Genomic DNA, 15,579 nt, shown 5'->3' on the forward strand with positions numbered 1-15,579 from the left:
TGATTTTTACTGGGAGCAGAAATTCAGTGTGTGATTTATGCTGGGAGCAGAAATTCTATGTATGATTTTTGCTGTGTAGAAAAATTCTGTTTATGATATTTCTGGGTGCAGAAATTCTGTGTGTGATTTTTGCTGGGAGCAGAAATTCTGTGTGTCATTTTTGCTGGGTACAAAAATTCTGTTTATGATATTTCCGGGTGCAGAAATTCTGTGTGTGATTTTTGCTGGGAGCAGAAATTCTGTGTGTGATTTTTACAGGGTGCAGAAATTCTGTTTATGTTTTTTGCTGGGTGCAGAAATTCTGTCTGTGATTTTTGCTGGGAGCAGAAATTCTGTGTGTGATTTTTGCTGGGAGCAGAAATTCTGTGTGTGATTTTTACTGGGAGCAGAAATTCTATGTATGATTTTTGCTGGGTAGAAAAATTCTGTTTATGATTTTTGCTGGGTGCAGAAATTCTGTATGTGGTATTTACCGGGAGCAGAAATTCTATGTATGATTTTTGCTGGGTGGAAAAATTCTGTTTATGATATTTCTGGGTGCAGAAATTCTGTTTATGTTTTTTGCTGGGTGCAGAAATTCTGTATGTGATTTTTGCTGGGAGCAGAAATTGTGTGTGTGATTTTTGCTGGGTAGAAAAATTCTGTTTATGATATTTCTGGGTGCAGAAATTCTGTGTGTGATTTTTGCTGGGAGCAGAAATTCTGTATGTGATTTTTGCTGGGAGCAGAAATTGTGTGTGTGATTTTTGCTGGGTAGAAAAATTCTGTTTATGATATTTCTGGGTGCAGAAATTCTGTGTGTGATTTTTGCTGGGAGCAGAAATTCTGTGTGTCATTTTTGCTGGGTACAAAAATTCTGTTTATGATATTTCCGGGTGCAGAAATTCTGTGTGTGATTTTTGCTGGGAGCAGAAATTCTGTGTGTGATTTTTACAGGGTGCAGAAATTCTGTTTATGTTTTTTGCTGGGTGCAGAAATTCTGTCTGTGATTTTTGCTGGGAGCAGAAATTCTGTGTGTGATTTTTGCTGGGTACAAAAATTCTGTTTATGATATTTCTGGGTGCAGAAATTCTGTGTGTGATTTTTGCTGGGTGCAGAAATTCTGTGTGTGATTTTTGCTGGGAGCAGAAATTCTGTGTGTGATTTTTACAGGGTGCAGAAATTCTGTTTATGTTTTTTGCTGGGTGCAGAAATTCTCACCTGGCATTTCTGGGATGCCCTAAGTGTTATTTCCTGCAGATCCTGCCCTTTCAGAGGTGCAGATAAAATTCTTGCAGCACCTTTCTCTGCTGACCCAGCAGCTGGAGCTCTGCTGAGTGAGTGCTCCCTGCAGGACAAAAAGATTCCAGTGTGTCCATTGAGATCCAGGAGAGTGTTGAAATCCTGGGTTTGCAGCTCCAGAATTACAGGTCTGAGAGCTTCTCTGAATTGTCAGAGGTTTTTAAAGCTCTGAGTTTCTGCTTTTAGTGGAGTTTGCTCCTTGGAGTCTGAGGATAAATGACTAAAAACAAGAATGGAATCTTATGATCTGATTCCTGCTGCCAAAAGATGAAGGGAGGACTGATGGTTTAGGAATTAAGTTAATATTTTACAATGTTTTTCTTTCCAACAATAGAAAAAAAAAAAGGGTGAACATTGCCTAATGTTGCCCTGCCAGCTATTAACAATGCAAATAAATGTGGTGAAAAAAAAGGTGCTCATTCCTTAAAATGTGTGGGAATGCAGGCATTAGTGGTGGAGTTATTTATTTGTAATTTTTCAGAAGAAAATCCATTTACTCTTTTCTCCCTCCTAGCCAGCCCCCCCTCAACACGACACTGTTTTATACCCAGTGAGTTGCTTTGTGGTTTTTGTGGTTTTTCTTCACCCAGCAACAAGACAAAAACATAAATAAAGGAAAATGTGCTTGTGGGTCCACACATTTTGGTGGAGTTTGATGAGACTTCAGGCTTCAGATTGTCAAAAGCAAATTTGTCTCTGTTCTGCAGTGAATTTGAGGCCAGAAATCTGGTTTTTTACTAATGTGTGATCTGTGACACAGAGGGGATTTCAGCACAGGGGGATTTTAGTCCCCATCAGACCTTTAAAGGCTCTGGGCAGACTCCAAAATGGGAAATTCTTGAAATTACTTCAGTGCCTCCCACTTTGGGGTGCTTTTCTGGAAAGCTGCTGTTCTACCCTTTCTTTTGATTTGTTTCCTCTATTCTCACCGTCCCATATTCTTTAAACACAGACCACCAGCTGACACCAACATTTTAATGAAAAAATTGCATTTTTCCTGGACAATACGAAAAAAACCCACTGTCCATTTTCATCTGATGTGATTTCAAACTCCTGATTTTCTTCTTTTTGTTGTTTTTATTTGTTTTCCAGGGTGGTGAAGGAAGAGATCTCAGATGACAATGCAAAGCTCCCTTGCTTCAATGGAAGAGTGGTGTCCTGGGTATGTTGGATTCTGTGTGTGCAAATCTGTGTTGTTTGATAATGGAAGCTGATTTTTAGAACCTATTTTTGCTGGGGTGAAGGTACACAAGGGAGTAGTAGTAAAGTAGGTTTATAGGAGTTTTTTCCAGCTGCACAGTTGGAACAAACTTGGAATTCTCAGGTGGAATAAGCAGCTTTTCTCCATCCCTGTGCTGCTTTTAGGAGTTGAGGATCTTGCTCACACTTCTTGCAACTTTTTTATATTTTAACTGTTTTAATATTTTAACTATTTTAATATTTTAACTATTTTATCCCTTAAAATATTTTAGTATTTAATATTTTAGCCCAGACATTGAAGTTACACAGGATAAGGAATTCTCAGGTGGAATAAGCGGCTTTTCTCCATCCCTGTGCTGCTTTAAGAGTTGAGGATCTTGCTCACACTTCTTGCAACTTTTTTGTGTTTTAACTGTTTTAATATTTTAACTATTTTAATATTTTAACTATTTTATCCCTTAAAATATTTTAGTATTTAGTATTTTAGCACAGACAATGAAGTTACACAGGATAAGGAATTCTCAGGTGGAATAAGCAGCTTTTTTCCATCCCTGTGCTGCTTTTAGGAGTTGAGGATCTTGCTCACACTTCTTACAACTTTTTTATATTTTAACTGTTTTAATATTTTAACTATTTTAATATTTTAACTATTTTATCCCTTAAAATATTTTAGTATTTAATATTTTAGCCCAGACATTGAAGTTACACAGGATAAGGAATTCTCAGGTGGAATAAGCGGCTTTTCTCCATCCCTGTGCTGCTTTAAGAGTTGAGGATCTTGCTCACACTTCTTGCAACTTTTTTATATTTTAACTGTTTTAAGTAATTCAATATTTTAACTAATTTCAATATTTTAACTAATTTTAATATTTTGACTATTTTATCCCTTAAAACATTTTAGTAGCCCAGACATTGAAGTTATACAGGGTAAGGACATTTGCTGCCTGCTGAGTAGCTTGACCTTTCTCAGCCTGGCTTCTTTTAGGCAGGATTACACGGAAATAACACAAAAAATCAAATACAGAATTGATTGTGCAAGAAGTGCAGAGGGCTGACTTTGATTGGGAGATGCTTCTTGAGCAAAGATTCCTTGTGGATCAGCAGGCACAGCCCCAGCTGGGCTCCCAGCAGCTGGAATTGCTGAACTGAGCTCAGCTGGATCACACAATAGCAGCCACTTCTTCCTGCTCTATTGATTGCTTTTAATTTTAGGGCACTCACATTCTGGCAGCTGGGTAGTCCCAACAGGTTTTTAGTGTTAGGCAAGCAAAACATGTGGCTTTGTAAAGCTGAGTTTAAAATCAGTCCTCCCACACACACCCAAATGTGTATTAAGCACTTAGTAGATTTTGTATTAATTGAGGTCTTAAAAATTGAGATTTCCAGTCTGTGCTGTCCAAAAGTAGCTGTTTGTTCTTGGGAATTGTCTTCAGAAGGAAAAGTTACTTTTTCCCTTTTTTTAGGTCCTCCCTGCCTGTTTTTTTTTTTAGCTTTGTGCTCCAACCTTTTGCCTCAGCAGCAGTGACTAATAACCAGCGTGACTTTTCCAAGACTCAGCCATGCATTTCCACACAGCAGGATCAGAATGCCTGGGTTTGGGCATGGAGGAGTGTTTTAAAGCAGATTTATTTTGATTTAAAGCTGCATTTCTGATCTAAAGCTGGGCAGTGCTCAGGGAAAGGAATGAGCACCACTTCAAGGGAAGATTCCCTGGATGAAATTGGAATTATTTCATTCAAAGGAATAAAACAATTGGCATTAAAGAATCAAACTGATGTTGAAACAGAGCATGTTTGAGAGCTGGGGGTGCACCTGCAGACAGCACCAATTTTTAATTTCACCAATTTCTTCCCTTTTTAATGAGGTTGTGCCTGTTCTTAGGTGGGAGCAGGATTTGGGATGGGGACCACCCCTCCAAGGCCTGGGTTTGACCATGGAGGAGTGTTTTAAAGCAGATTTATTTTGATTTAAAGCTGCATTTCTGATCTAATTCCAATCTAAAGCTGGGCAGTCTCAGGGAGAGGAACGAGCACCGCTTTCCTCCAGGAAAAAGGGAAGAATCCCTGGATGAATAATTTCATTCAAAGGAATAAAACCACTGGCATTAAAGAATCAAACTGATGTTGAAACAGAGCATGTTTGAGAGCTGGGGGTCCACCTGCAGACAGCACCAATTTTTAATTTCACCAATTTCGTCCCTTTTTAATGAGGTTGTGCCTGTTCTTAGGTGGGAGCAGGATTTGGGACGGGGACCACCCCTCCAAGGCCTGGGTTTGACCATGGAGGAGTGTTTTAAAGCAGATTTATTTTGATTTAAAGCTGCATTTCTGATCTAATTCCAATCTAAAGCTGGGCAGTCTCAGGGAGAGGAACGAGCACCGCTTTCCTCCAGGAAAAAGGGAAGAATCCCTGGATGAATAATTTCATTCAAAGGAATAAAACCACTGGCATTAAAGCATCAAACTGATGTTGAAACAGAGCATGTTTGAGAGCTGGGGGTCCATCTGCAGACAGCACCAATATTTAATTTCACCAATTTCTTCCCTTTTTAATGAGGTTGTGCCTGTTCTTAGGTGGGAGCAGGATGTGGGACGGGGACCACCCCTCCAGGAGGAAAATCCTGGTGTCCCCTGGTGGGATGAGGGGTTTGGGTCTGGCTGCAGGGCTCAGTGCTGCTGAGTTTGCTGCTCTCAGGATGCCCCTGAGCTCTGCACCTTGCTGGTGCTGGTTTTGTCTCCAATCCAAGGATTACAGCAGGGCTGGAGCGTGGGGCTCTGGCAGGGTGGGAAGGGACGGGACAAAAAGGGATTTCATGTGTGATTAACGAGTAGAAGAGAGCGTCCCAAAAGCTGCAGATAAAGCAGGAGAGAAAATGGAGATGGGATTTGTGCTGCCATGGCCTGGGAGCTGCATCTGTTTGAGCAGCAGTGATGCCTTGTGTCCCTTGGTGGCCACCAGAAACTGAGAGAGGCTGAGCTGGAACAGAGCTAAAGAATGAAGCAGGGATTTATTAAAGATATCCTCATGGGCAGCACAAGAGCCCAGCCAGGGCCGCACCCAAGATGAACCCAAATGGTCCCAAAAAATGGATGATTGGTCACCAAATGATCAGTTCTGCTCCATTTGCATCTTGGAGTTCATTGTCCCATTCCAGCTCCAGCCCATGCAGTCCCATCCTGCTTGTTTTCCTCTCTCCAGCCCACGTTGTTTGTGCTCCTGGGCCTGAGGTTTGGATCATTTGTCCTTGGTCCCCAGCTGGAGAAGGAATTGTTTTGTCTCCCTGCTCTGTGCAGAGAGCTCAGCATCCCCTGATGTGAAGCCCAGACCCACACACTAAAGCAGCACAGAACCTGAAAAATAGAAAAGCCAAAACCTGAGACATCAGCACAGAACCTGAAAAATAGAAAAGCCAAAACCTGAGACATCAGCACAGATTGTGAAAAATAGAAAAGCCAAAACCTGAGGCATCAGGAGGGGTGGGAATTGATGGCAGCTCGTGTCAGGAGAGCAAATTCCCCCTGAGAATCCCTTTCCTCCTCCCTCTGTGCAGCTCCTGCCCTGTGTTTGCTCCTCAGTGTCGCCCCTCCCTGTTCTGCCCCTTCTTCCCATGCTGCTGAGCTGGTAAATATTAATGAAATACTCAATTAATTCAATAGCCAGGTTGTCCTCTGCATCCCTGACCTGGGTCTCCCCTCCCCAGTGCATGCAGGATTTTGGGGCTGTTTGGTTTTATCTTTGTGGTCCAGTTACATTTCTTTTTTACTTTGGGAATTCAGTGTATTGATGATTTGTTCTGATTTCCAGACACCATTCAGGCTCTTCTGTGCAGCAAAGCATGGCTCAGGTTGTTCCAGCAAGATGTTCTTGGAGTTTAAGGAAAAATCCACCCCCAACCCCAAACTATTCCACATGTAGAAGGATGTGGATTATTTAATTTATTCAATTCTCCAATTCCTCAACCTCTTCCTTCTTCCCTCTCCCAACCAATCCCCCAAGGGCATTTTATCTCATGTTAAGAGCTGAATTCTTTGCCAGCTCCTTAAATAATATGAAACATGAAAATATATGGTTTTTCCATCTGGAAAACAGGAGAATATAAATAAATAAGATCAGAACAAGACTATATATATATATATATATATATATGCACACACAGCAGTTAAATGTTGTATTTTAGTTCTGGGACTGTTACTATTTTCAGTTCAAAGGAGCATCATAATCTCTGAGATGCATTTCAAGAATTAATTCAATTTATTGCAACTCCTGCACCAGTATAAGTTGCTGGCTGCTTTCCAGATGCAGAAGGCAGAATCCTTGTTTGAAGCCCTCAAAATCCTATTTTTTTTGCATTCCACTTTTGCTTGGAGGCTACAAAATCAATGTCTGCTCCCCTTTTTCTCCCTGTGATGGGAGACAGTTGCTGATCAGAAACGTTAATTTAGTATTTTCTTTGTCACATCCAGTCAGTTTTCCCACATTAGGGGTGGAAACAGAGACACACGTGTTTGTCATGGATTTTTCTTAGATTTTCCCATCAATTTAGGTGAAAAATATTGAAATATTTTTAGTTCTTAATGCCAGCACAGGAGCTTAACCCACAAAAATCAGCTCTGTTGGAGTCAGTGGCCGGGCCTCTGATGGAGAACAGTGCTAGATCTAAAAGCAAAATTTAGATGTGTGGTTTAAATTAAATATTTGGGAGCATTAATTATTAAATTAATAACTTGGTATTTAATATTATTAATTATTTTAAATTATTATATAAATAATATTTTATTTAATGGAGCCTTTTTGGTGTGCTGGACTGAATTTTTTTTATGCTGCTCGGGATGAATTCTGAGCCCACCCAGTTCTGCAGAGCCAGCACGGATTGGAGGAAGTAGAGCTGGATTTATTCCTTCAAAACTTGCGTTTTTTCCTGCCTTCCACCCATCAAGTGCTCCCAAATGTAGCCTGGCTTGGAGCTCACAAAATGCACTTTTTGCAGATGATGTTGACAAGGGTTTGTGTTCCTGCAGCTCAGCAATCAGCTGGAACATCTGTGTCTGACCTGCCTTATGAATTGCAAATTGCCTTTTCCACACTAACACCCATAAAATTGCAGGGCTTATCTGCCCCGATTTGCTGCTAATTACTGGAGGAGTTTTATGTAAATCACACTGTGAGTTAATTGTTCCCTTTCGAATTCTTTAATATCCCATTCACTGGGACTCAACAGATAATTGCACACAAATCTTCCAGGGACAGCAAAGTTGGGTCTTTCCCTTTTGGGAAAAAAAATGAAATATATCTATTAGATATAATTTTTAATACATATTATATAGAAATTTAAATATATATATATATGTATGTATGTATATATATATATATATGTATGTATGTATATATATGTATATATATAAAAATATATCATTTTAATATATAATATATTTTATATACATTATATATAATTTTATATATGTGATATATGTTTTAATATATATAGTCTTTTATATATATAATATATCGTCTTTTATATATATCATATATAGTCTTTAATATCTATAATACATAATCTTTAATACTATATTATATAATTTTAATATATATTATATAAAATGTAGATATATATTATATCTATTATTTATATACATGATATATAAAAAATATAAAATAATATAATACATAATATATCAAATAGACACTATAAATATACTATAATTATATATAAATATAGAAACGTTCAGTATATTTTAATATATTATGCATTATATAAATATAATATACATAATATATTAAATATATTATATGAATTAATGTAATGTAATAGAATAGACTGGAATAGAATAGAATGTAATATATATTATGTACTATATATTATGTATTATATTGCATATATATTATGTATACTATAATGTATAATATATTTTATATATTTATTATATCTATGATACATATATATTATATAGTATAAGTATTATGTTGTGTTATGTTGTGTTATGTTGTGTGTTATATATTTCATATTTCAATGTCATATATTATATATTATATATTATATATTATATATTATATTATATATTATATATTATATATTATATATTATATATTATAGTATGTATCATATAGTATGTATTATATATTATATATTATTATATAATATTATCTTTATATTCTATTCTATTTTGCATATATATTATATATGTTACATCTATACAATATGTTATATATATATACTCTTCGGGATTTTTTTGTGTGTTTTGGCCAGAGTTGTTTCTTTGTGTGTCTCTCATTTATTTTTTTTTAACTGGACCTGAGCTTTCTTTGTCCCCGTGCCGTGAAATGCGTGTCAGGTGCCGGGAGGCCGCGTGGGATCCGCGCACAGCCGCTCTGTGGGGATTGCTGCGCTCCCTGGACGCGTGGAAACCGGGAAAATTCCATGTGCGCGCCGCAGCTGAGCCCCCTGTGCCCCCACGCCTCCCCTCCTGCCCGACCCCACTTGAAGCTGACCGTGGAAATGGGGGATTTTCGTCTTTTTGAAGAACATTCGAATCCTTCCCTTTGTCAGGGGTGGGAGCTTTGGACTGATTTCCATGGGGGAGAATATCCAGGGGAGGATCTGCAAGCCTTTGGCTGTTCTTCTCTTGGGCTGCCCTGAGAGCTCCAGCTCAGCTGGATTAGTGGTGGATTCAAATCCCTGCTGCTAATTAGCTATTTCGACTTCCTCCCCAGCCCTCCTGTGCCCTGCCTGTTTTCCTCCTCCGCATCTCACATCTTTTGATTTCAGGCTGGGTTTGTTTTTCTTCTTGGGTGTTTTTGGTTCTTGTTGTTGTGGTGTTTTTAAGCATGAAATAATTTGGGACAGAGAGCTGCTCCTTCCTAGATTCCTTTGCAAGAAATCCTTTAAAAATCCTTTTTTCCACTTTTAAACTGGTTGACCTTTAGTTCTTTTTGACAATAGAGAGACTGTAATTAATTGTATGTCAGAATTCTTAATTAATTACAGTAAATGCATTTACACAAACCCGTCTTCTGCCAGGAATAGCTGATATTTGTCCTGTTTTTTTAACATACAACACAGAATATAATTTTTCTCTGGAATTCATTTGGAGTTTTCCTGGGACTGCTTACCTGAACGAAATTATTCATGCAGTTTTACCTGTATACCTTTTTATTTTTGGGCCTCAACTGGGCAATTAGAAAAAAAGGTGGAAGAAAATATTTTTTTGCTATGGGTTAAAATGTTTTTCCCTGTTCTTTGCACGGTGGGAGCTGGGAGCGTGGCAGGAATTGGTTTGTGGCTGCTGCCAAGTCTGTTATCTCTGTTTTTAGGAAGGATTTGCAACATCTGGGAACAATTCCTTGCCTGGCTGCTGGGAATGTGCAGTTCCCCATTGGCTGGCAGTGATGTCACTGCCTTCTGTGAGGTTTTCCCTGGCTTTTCCTCCCCATTATCTGGGTGCCAGCAGATAATTCTTGTCCTGTTTGTACATCAGCTTTTTCCAGCCTCTATTTGCAATTATAATTAGCGCTGTGGTGGGGCAGAACCATTTGACAGGGGCAGCACAGGAGCTTCAGGGCTGGGAAGTGGAAAAAAAAAATTGCCCAGAGCTGAGGCAGGGAATAAAAAATCCCCAGGAGCAGAATGTTGTGTTGAAATGAGCTGATTTCAGAGCCAGTCTCTTCACACTTTATATAAACCCTCACTCATCCCAAGCCTCATCTCAGTGTAGACAATTTCTCCTTGCTCAGATAAATATCCTTTTCCTGATAAGGCTTTTGCAGGGATGTGGAGTCCTGGTGCCTTTGAGGGAATTCCTGGTGGAGCACAGCCCTTTTCTGCAATTGCTGCTTTGGGAGCAGCCTTGTGTGGATAATGGAGCACAGCTCTGGAGCTTTGACTTGGGATTTGAGCTGCCTGTGACTTTATGGGAAATAATTACTGCCAGCTCAGAGATGAATGTGGCTGTTGTGGAATTTGCTGTCAAAAATATAAATGGCTCGTTTGGGTATTTCTTTAGTCACTGTGGTGCCTTGTGAAGGCTGAGCTGGAGCAGAGCTAAAGAATGAAGCAGGGATTTATTAAAGGATCTCCTCATGGATCCACCTTGGGCAGCACAAGAACCCAGCCAGGGCCAACCCAAGATGAACCCAAATGGTCCCAAAAAATGGATGATTGGTCACAAAATGATCAGTTCTGCTCCATTTGCATCTTGGAGTTCACTGTCCCATTCCAGCTCCAGCCCATGCAGTCCCATCCTGCTTGTTTTCCTCTCTCCAGCCCACGTTGTTTGTGCTCTTGGGCCTGAGGTTTGGATCATTTGTCCTTGGTGCCCAGCTGGAGAAGGAATTGTTTTGTCTCCCTGCTCTGTGCAGAGAGCTCAGCATCCCCTGATGTGAAGCCCAGAGCCACACACTAAAGCAGCAGAGAATGTGAAAAATAGAAAAGCTAAACCTGAGACATCAGCACAGAATCTGAAAATAGAAAAGCCAAAACCTGAGACATCAGCACAGAATCTGAAAAATAAAAAAGCCCAAACCTGAGGCATCACCTGGGATCAGTGCCTCTCCTCTCCCTGAGCTCAGAGAAACACCAAGAGCTGCTGCTGTTCCTCAGTGAGCGTTCCAATATTGTCCTTTTGGTGCTGATAAATGAATCAGTATTTAGCCAGATGAGATTTGAGAGCAGAGTGCATCCAGTGTTTGCTCTCTCCTCTCCCCAGGCTGGTTTTTGTGCCGTGTCCTCAGCCCTGGACTCTGCACAGGCCATTCCTTGAGCTGGCTCAACGCCTGGGGGAGTTTATTCAGATTTCTGCTGAGCTCTGGAAGAGTCAAACCTTGCCATAATTAATTAAAAAGCATCAGCAAATTTGGTGGAGAGGGGCTAAAAAAAAAAAAAAGGGGAAATTATGCTACAGAGAGGTGAAACAACTGGTCCAGAGATTGGAGGTGGGGTTGGAAGTCTGGAGGTGACACAGGCACTGAACTCAGCACTGATTTTTGCAGTGGAACTGCTTTTTCAGCCAGATTTTTAATTTTTTTCTTTTTTGGCCAGGAATGCTGGAATTCCTCTCCTGCACAGGAGGGAAGAAAAAGGAGTTTTCAGTCAGTGCTTTGTAACCACAGCATGGAATTTGCCCAACTCACTGGTGTTTGTCCTGTCAGGGCCCTCAAAAAAGCACCTGAGATCATTTTCTGACATTCCGTGGATATTCCCTCTCCACTTCCCAGGAAAGATGAGCAGGACCTCAGCTGTAAAAGCAAACAGCACTCAGATGTGAAAAATATGTTTATTTTCCTGGGAAAATTTTAGAAATTTCATAAAGGGCAACAGGAGACATAGACTATAAAGCAGAAGATGTTACAGCTGGGTGTGTCTTAGTACTTAGCCAAGAGTACACTTGTTATTTTGGAAATACTTTTTATACACTATTTCTGTGTATAAAATGAAAAAACAGAAATAGACATAATATATATTAAAATAATCTATAACAATAATATATAAGTATAAATAATATAAAATAAGAATAATATATAACAATAAGATACCATCATACTATATAAGTATAAATAATATAAAATAATAAATGTATTTATTTATATTTCTTCTTTATTATTAATACATTATTAATAATAATAAATAAAATTAAATAAATTTAATTAAAGTTGTCCAGGTCTGGGATTTGGGAGAATTCCCAAGAACCTCACTCCACACAGGTCCTTGGTGTTTGGAATGAGGAGCTGGAGCCTTGCAGCATCTTTAATTCCATTTTTCCATTCTGGGTATTGATCCGTTATCCAGGAGAGTCCATGCTGATGACTGGGAATATTGATAATGTTAATATGGACAGCCTTGTCCAGGACTGGGATTTGGGATAATTCCCAAGGATGGGGAATGCTGTGTGAAGGCCTTTGGTGTTTGGAATGAGGAGCTGGAGCCTTGCAACATCTTTAATTCCCTATTTTCATGGGAATTCTGGATATTGATCCATTATCCAGGAGAGTCCATGCCAATGACTGGAAATACTGATAATGTTAATATGGACAGCCTTGTCCAGGACTGGGATTTGGGGTAAATCCCAAGCACCTCACCCCACACAGGTCCTTGGTGTTTGGAATGAGGAGCTGGAGCCTTGCAGCATCTTTAATTCCATTTTTCCGTTCTGGGTATTGATCCGTTATCCAGGAGAGTCCATGCCGATGACTGGAAATATTGATAATGTTAATATGGACAGCCTTGTCCAGGACTGGGATTTGGGATAATTCCCAAGGATGGGGAATGCTGTGTGAAGGCCTTTTGGTGTTTGGAATGAGGAGCTGGAGCCTTGCAACATCTTTAATTCCCTATTTTCAAGGGAATTCTGGATATTGATCCATTATCCAGGAGAGTCCATGCCGATGACTGGAAATATTGATAATGTTAATATGGACAGCCTTGTCCAGGACTGGGATTTGGGATAATTCCCAAGGATGGGGAATGCTGTGTGAAGGCCTTTTGGTGTTTGGAATGAGGAGCTGGAGCCTTGCAACATCTTTAATTCCCTATTTTCAAGGGAATTCTGGATATTGATCCATTATCCAGGAGAGTCCATGCCAATGACTGGAAATATTGATAATGTTAATATGGACAGCCTTGTCCAGGACTGGGATTTGGGATAATTCCCAAGCACCTCACCCCACACAGGTCCTTGGTGTTTGGAATGAGGAGCTGGAGCCTTGCAGCATCTTTAATTCCATTTTTCCGTTCTGGGTATTGATCCGTTATCCAGGAGAGTCCATGCCGATGACTGGGAATATTGATAATGTTAATATGGACAGCCTTGTCCAGGACTGGGATTTGGGATAATTCCCAAGCACTCCACTCCCTAGAAGAATTTCTGGTGTCTGCAGGACTCCTGTGCCCACCCAGGCTGCTGACGTTCTCATGTGGAGTCTGAATTTAACCTGATTTTCTGCAGCTTTGGCAGAGATCCCTGCGCTTCCCCGTCCCTGCTTTCCCTCGGATCCCGGGATTTTGGCTGACCACGTTGGAGAAGCTGGTGGGATTTTGTGTAATCCTGTTGTTATTTTTTTCCTGTTGGCAGCTGGTCCTGGCTGAAAGCTCCCACTCTGACACGGGCTCGCAGTGCACCGAGAGCCACGTGGACCTTCCACCACCCCTGGAGAGGACAGGAGGCATCGGGGACTCCCGGCCCCCCTCGTTCCAGTAAGCCCCAATTTACTGATCAGATTCTGATTTATCCAATGTCTTCATCAAATGCTCATTCCCATCTATTTCTCACCCTCGTTTCCCTTCCTGCTGCGAGCCAAGTGTTTGTTGTTGTGGTTAGAAAAATCAAATATCGAGGAATCAAAAGGGGGATGGGAATGAAGTTTCCCTGTCATTGTTTGAGTGAAATATTTATCCAAAGTGTCTCATTTTCCCAGCCCCCATCATTCCAGTAATTCCCATTTCTTCATCAAATGCTCATTCCCATCTATTTCTCACCCTCGTTTCCCTTCCTGCTGCAAGCCAAGTGTTTGTTGTTGTGGTTAGAAAAATCAAATATCGAGGAACCAAAAGGGGGATGGGAATGAAGTTTCCCTGTCATTGTTAGAGTGAGATATTTATCCAATATATTTATCCAATATAAAATATTTATCCAAAGTGTCTCATTTTCCCAGCCCCCACCATTCCAGTAAGCCCAAATTCCCATTGATTTATCAAATTCTCATTCCCATCTATTTCTCACCCTCATTTCTCTTCCTGCTGCAAGGCAAGTGTTTGTTGTTGTGGTTAGAAAAATCAAATATTGAGGAATTAGAAGGGGTTGGGACTGAAAAACCCCAGTCATTCTTAGAGTGAGATATTTATCCAATATAAAATATTTATCCAAAGTGTCTCATTTTCCCAGCCCCCACCATTCCAGTAATTCCCATTTATTCATCAAATTCTCATTCCCATCAATTTCCCACCCTCATTTCCCTTCCTGTTGCAAGCCAAGTGTTTGATTTTTATAAAAATGGAATATCGAGGAATAAAAAGGGGGATGGGACTGAAAATCCCCTGTCATTGTTAGAATGAATATTTATCCAAAATATTTATCCCATATAAAATATTTATCCAAAATACCTCATTTTCCCAGCCCCCATCATTCCAGTAATTCCCATTTCTTCATCAAATTCTCATTCACATGAATTTCCCACCCTCATTTCCCTTCCTGCTGCAAGCCAGCTGTTTAATTTTTAGAAAATTCAAATATTGAGGAATTAAAAGGGGGCTATGACTGAAATACCCCTGTCTTTGTTAAGGCTGAAATATTTATCCAAAATATCTCATTTTCCAGCCTGCTGTGGATGAGTTAAGTAGGGAGGGAGCCCAAAATGCTTTTTGTAGTGTGTGGCTGACAAGTGATTAGTGTGTTCTGTAATTAGGGAGGGTGCAGAGCCAGCTGGAGGCTGCTGGCAGCAGGGGGAATTTCCACAAGGAGTTATTCCTGCTCCAGCTGTGTGGGGCCAGGCTGGGAATAGCTGCTTTGATATTGTTATTTCCTCTTCCTGATCCAAGGGCTATCCTTAGGATGCCTTCATTTTCCAGGGAATTTCCAGCAGGAAAAAAATTCCTCCTTCCACCAGGAGGATTTAAAGCAGGGCCTTGTGCTCTTAGGCTGTGTTTGCAAAAGGAAATATAGCCTGGATTTGCTTTCCTTCCTTTTTTTTGGGATGGTTGTTGCCTGGAAGAGCCCTCAGTGTTGTGAATATTTAAAAAAAAAAACCTTTTAGAGGGGACAGGAAATCCTGTGAGATTCTGGCAGCGCTTTACAAGGGCTGTGCTGCCCTCCTGTGTTCTGTCCTGGCCAGAAAATAAAACCAGGCTTTTGTCTTTCCTGGCCTAAACCTGCCTGCAACAGCTGCAAGCTCGAGCTTTGTTTAAAAAGATAATTAGCTGGCAATTAGGCACGAGGTTTGTGGGTCCAATGCCCTGCTGGTCCTCCCGCTTCTTCCAGAATATTCCAAATATTGCAGAGAAAACGTGGCAATGTTCCGAGGGCTCAAGGACGTTGCTCAGGTGTGGCAGGCACATTTCTCTCTCTCTCAGGATTTTTTCATAGAGGAGCACAGAGGGAAGAAAGAGAAAACAAT

General features: G+C 40.2%; 1 protein-coding gene across 3 annotated transcripts in view; it reads left to right on the plus strand.

Annotated features, from left to right (window-relative positions):
• DVL1 (dishevelled segment polarity protein 1) overlaps positions 1 to 15,579 on the plus strand; it is a 72,804-nt gene that overhangs the window by 21,822 nt on the left and 35,403 nt on the right. For all 3 annotated transcript variants that reach the window (XM_068171718.1, XM_068171719.1, XM_068171720.1), the window contains exons 2-3: positions 2,374 to 2,443; positions 13,542 to 13,663. In XM_068171718.1, coding sequence (XP_068027819.1) covers positions 2,374 to 2,443; positions 13,542 to 13,663 — 192 coding nt within the window. The remainder of the gene's footprint in view (positions 1 to 2,373; positions 2,444 to 13,541; positions 13,664 to 15,579) is intronic.

Source organism: Anomalospiza imberbis, chromosome 23, assembly GCF_031753505.1.
Source record: "Anomalospiza imberbis isolate Cuckoo-Finch-1a 21T00152 chromosome 23, ASM3175350v1, whole genome shotgun sequence".
Lineage (NCBI taxonomy): Eukaryota > Metazoa > Chordata > Aves > Passeriformes > Viduidae > Anomalospiza > Anomalospiza imberbis.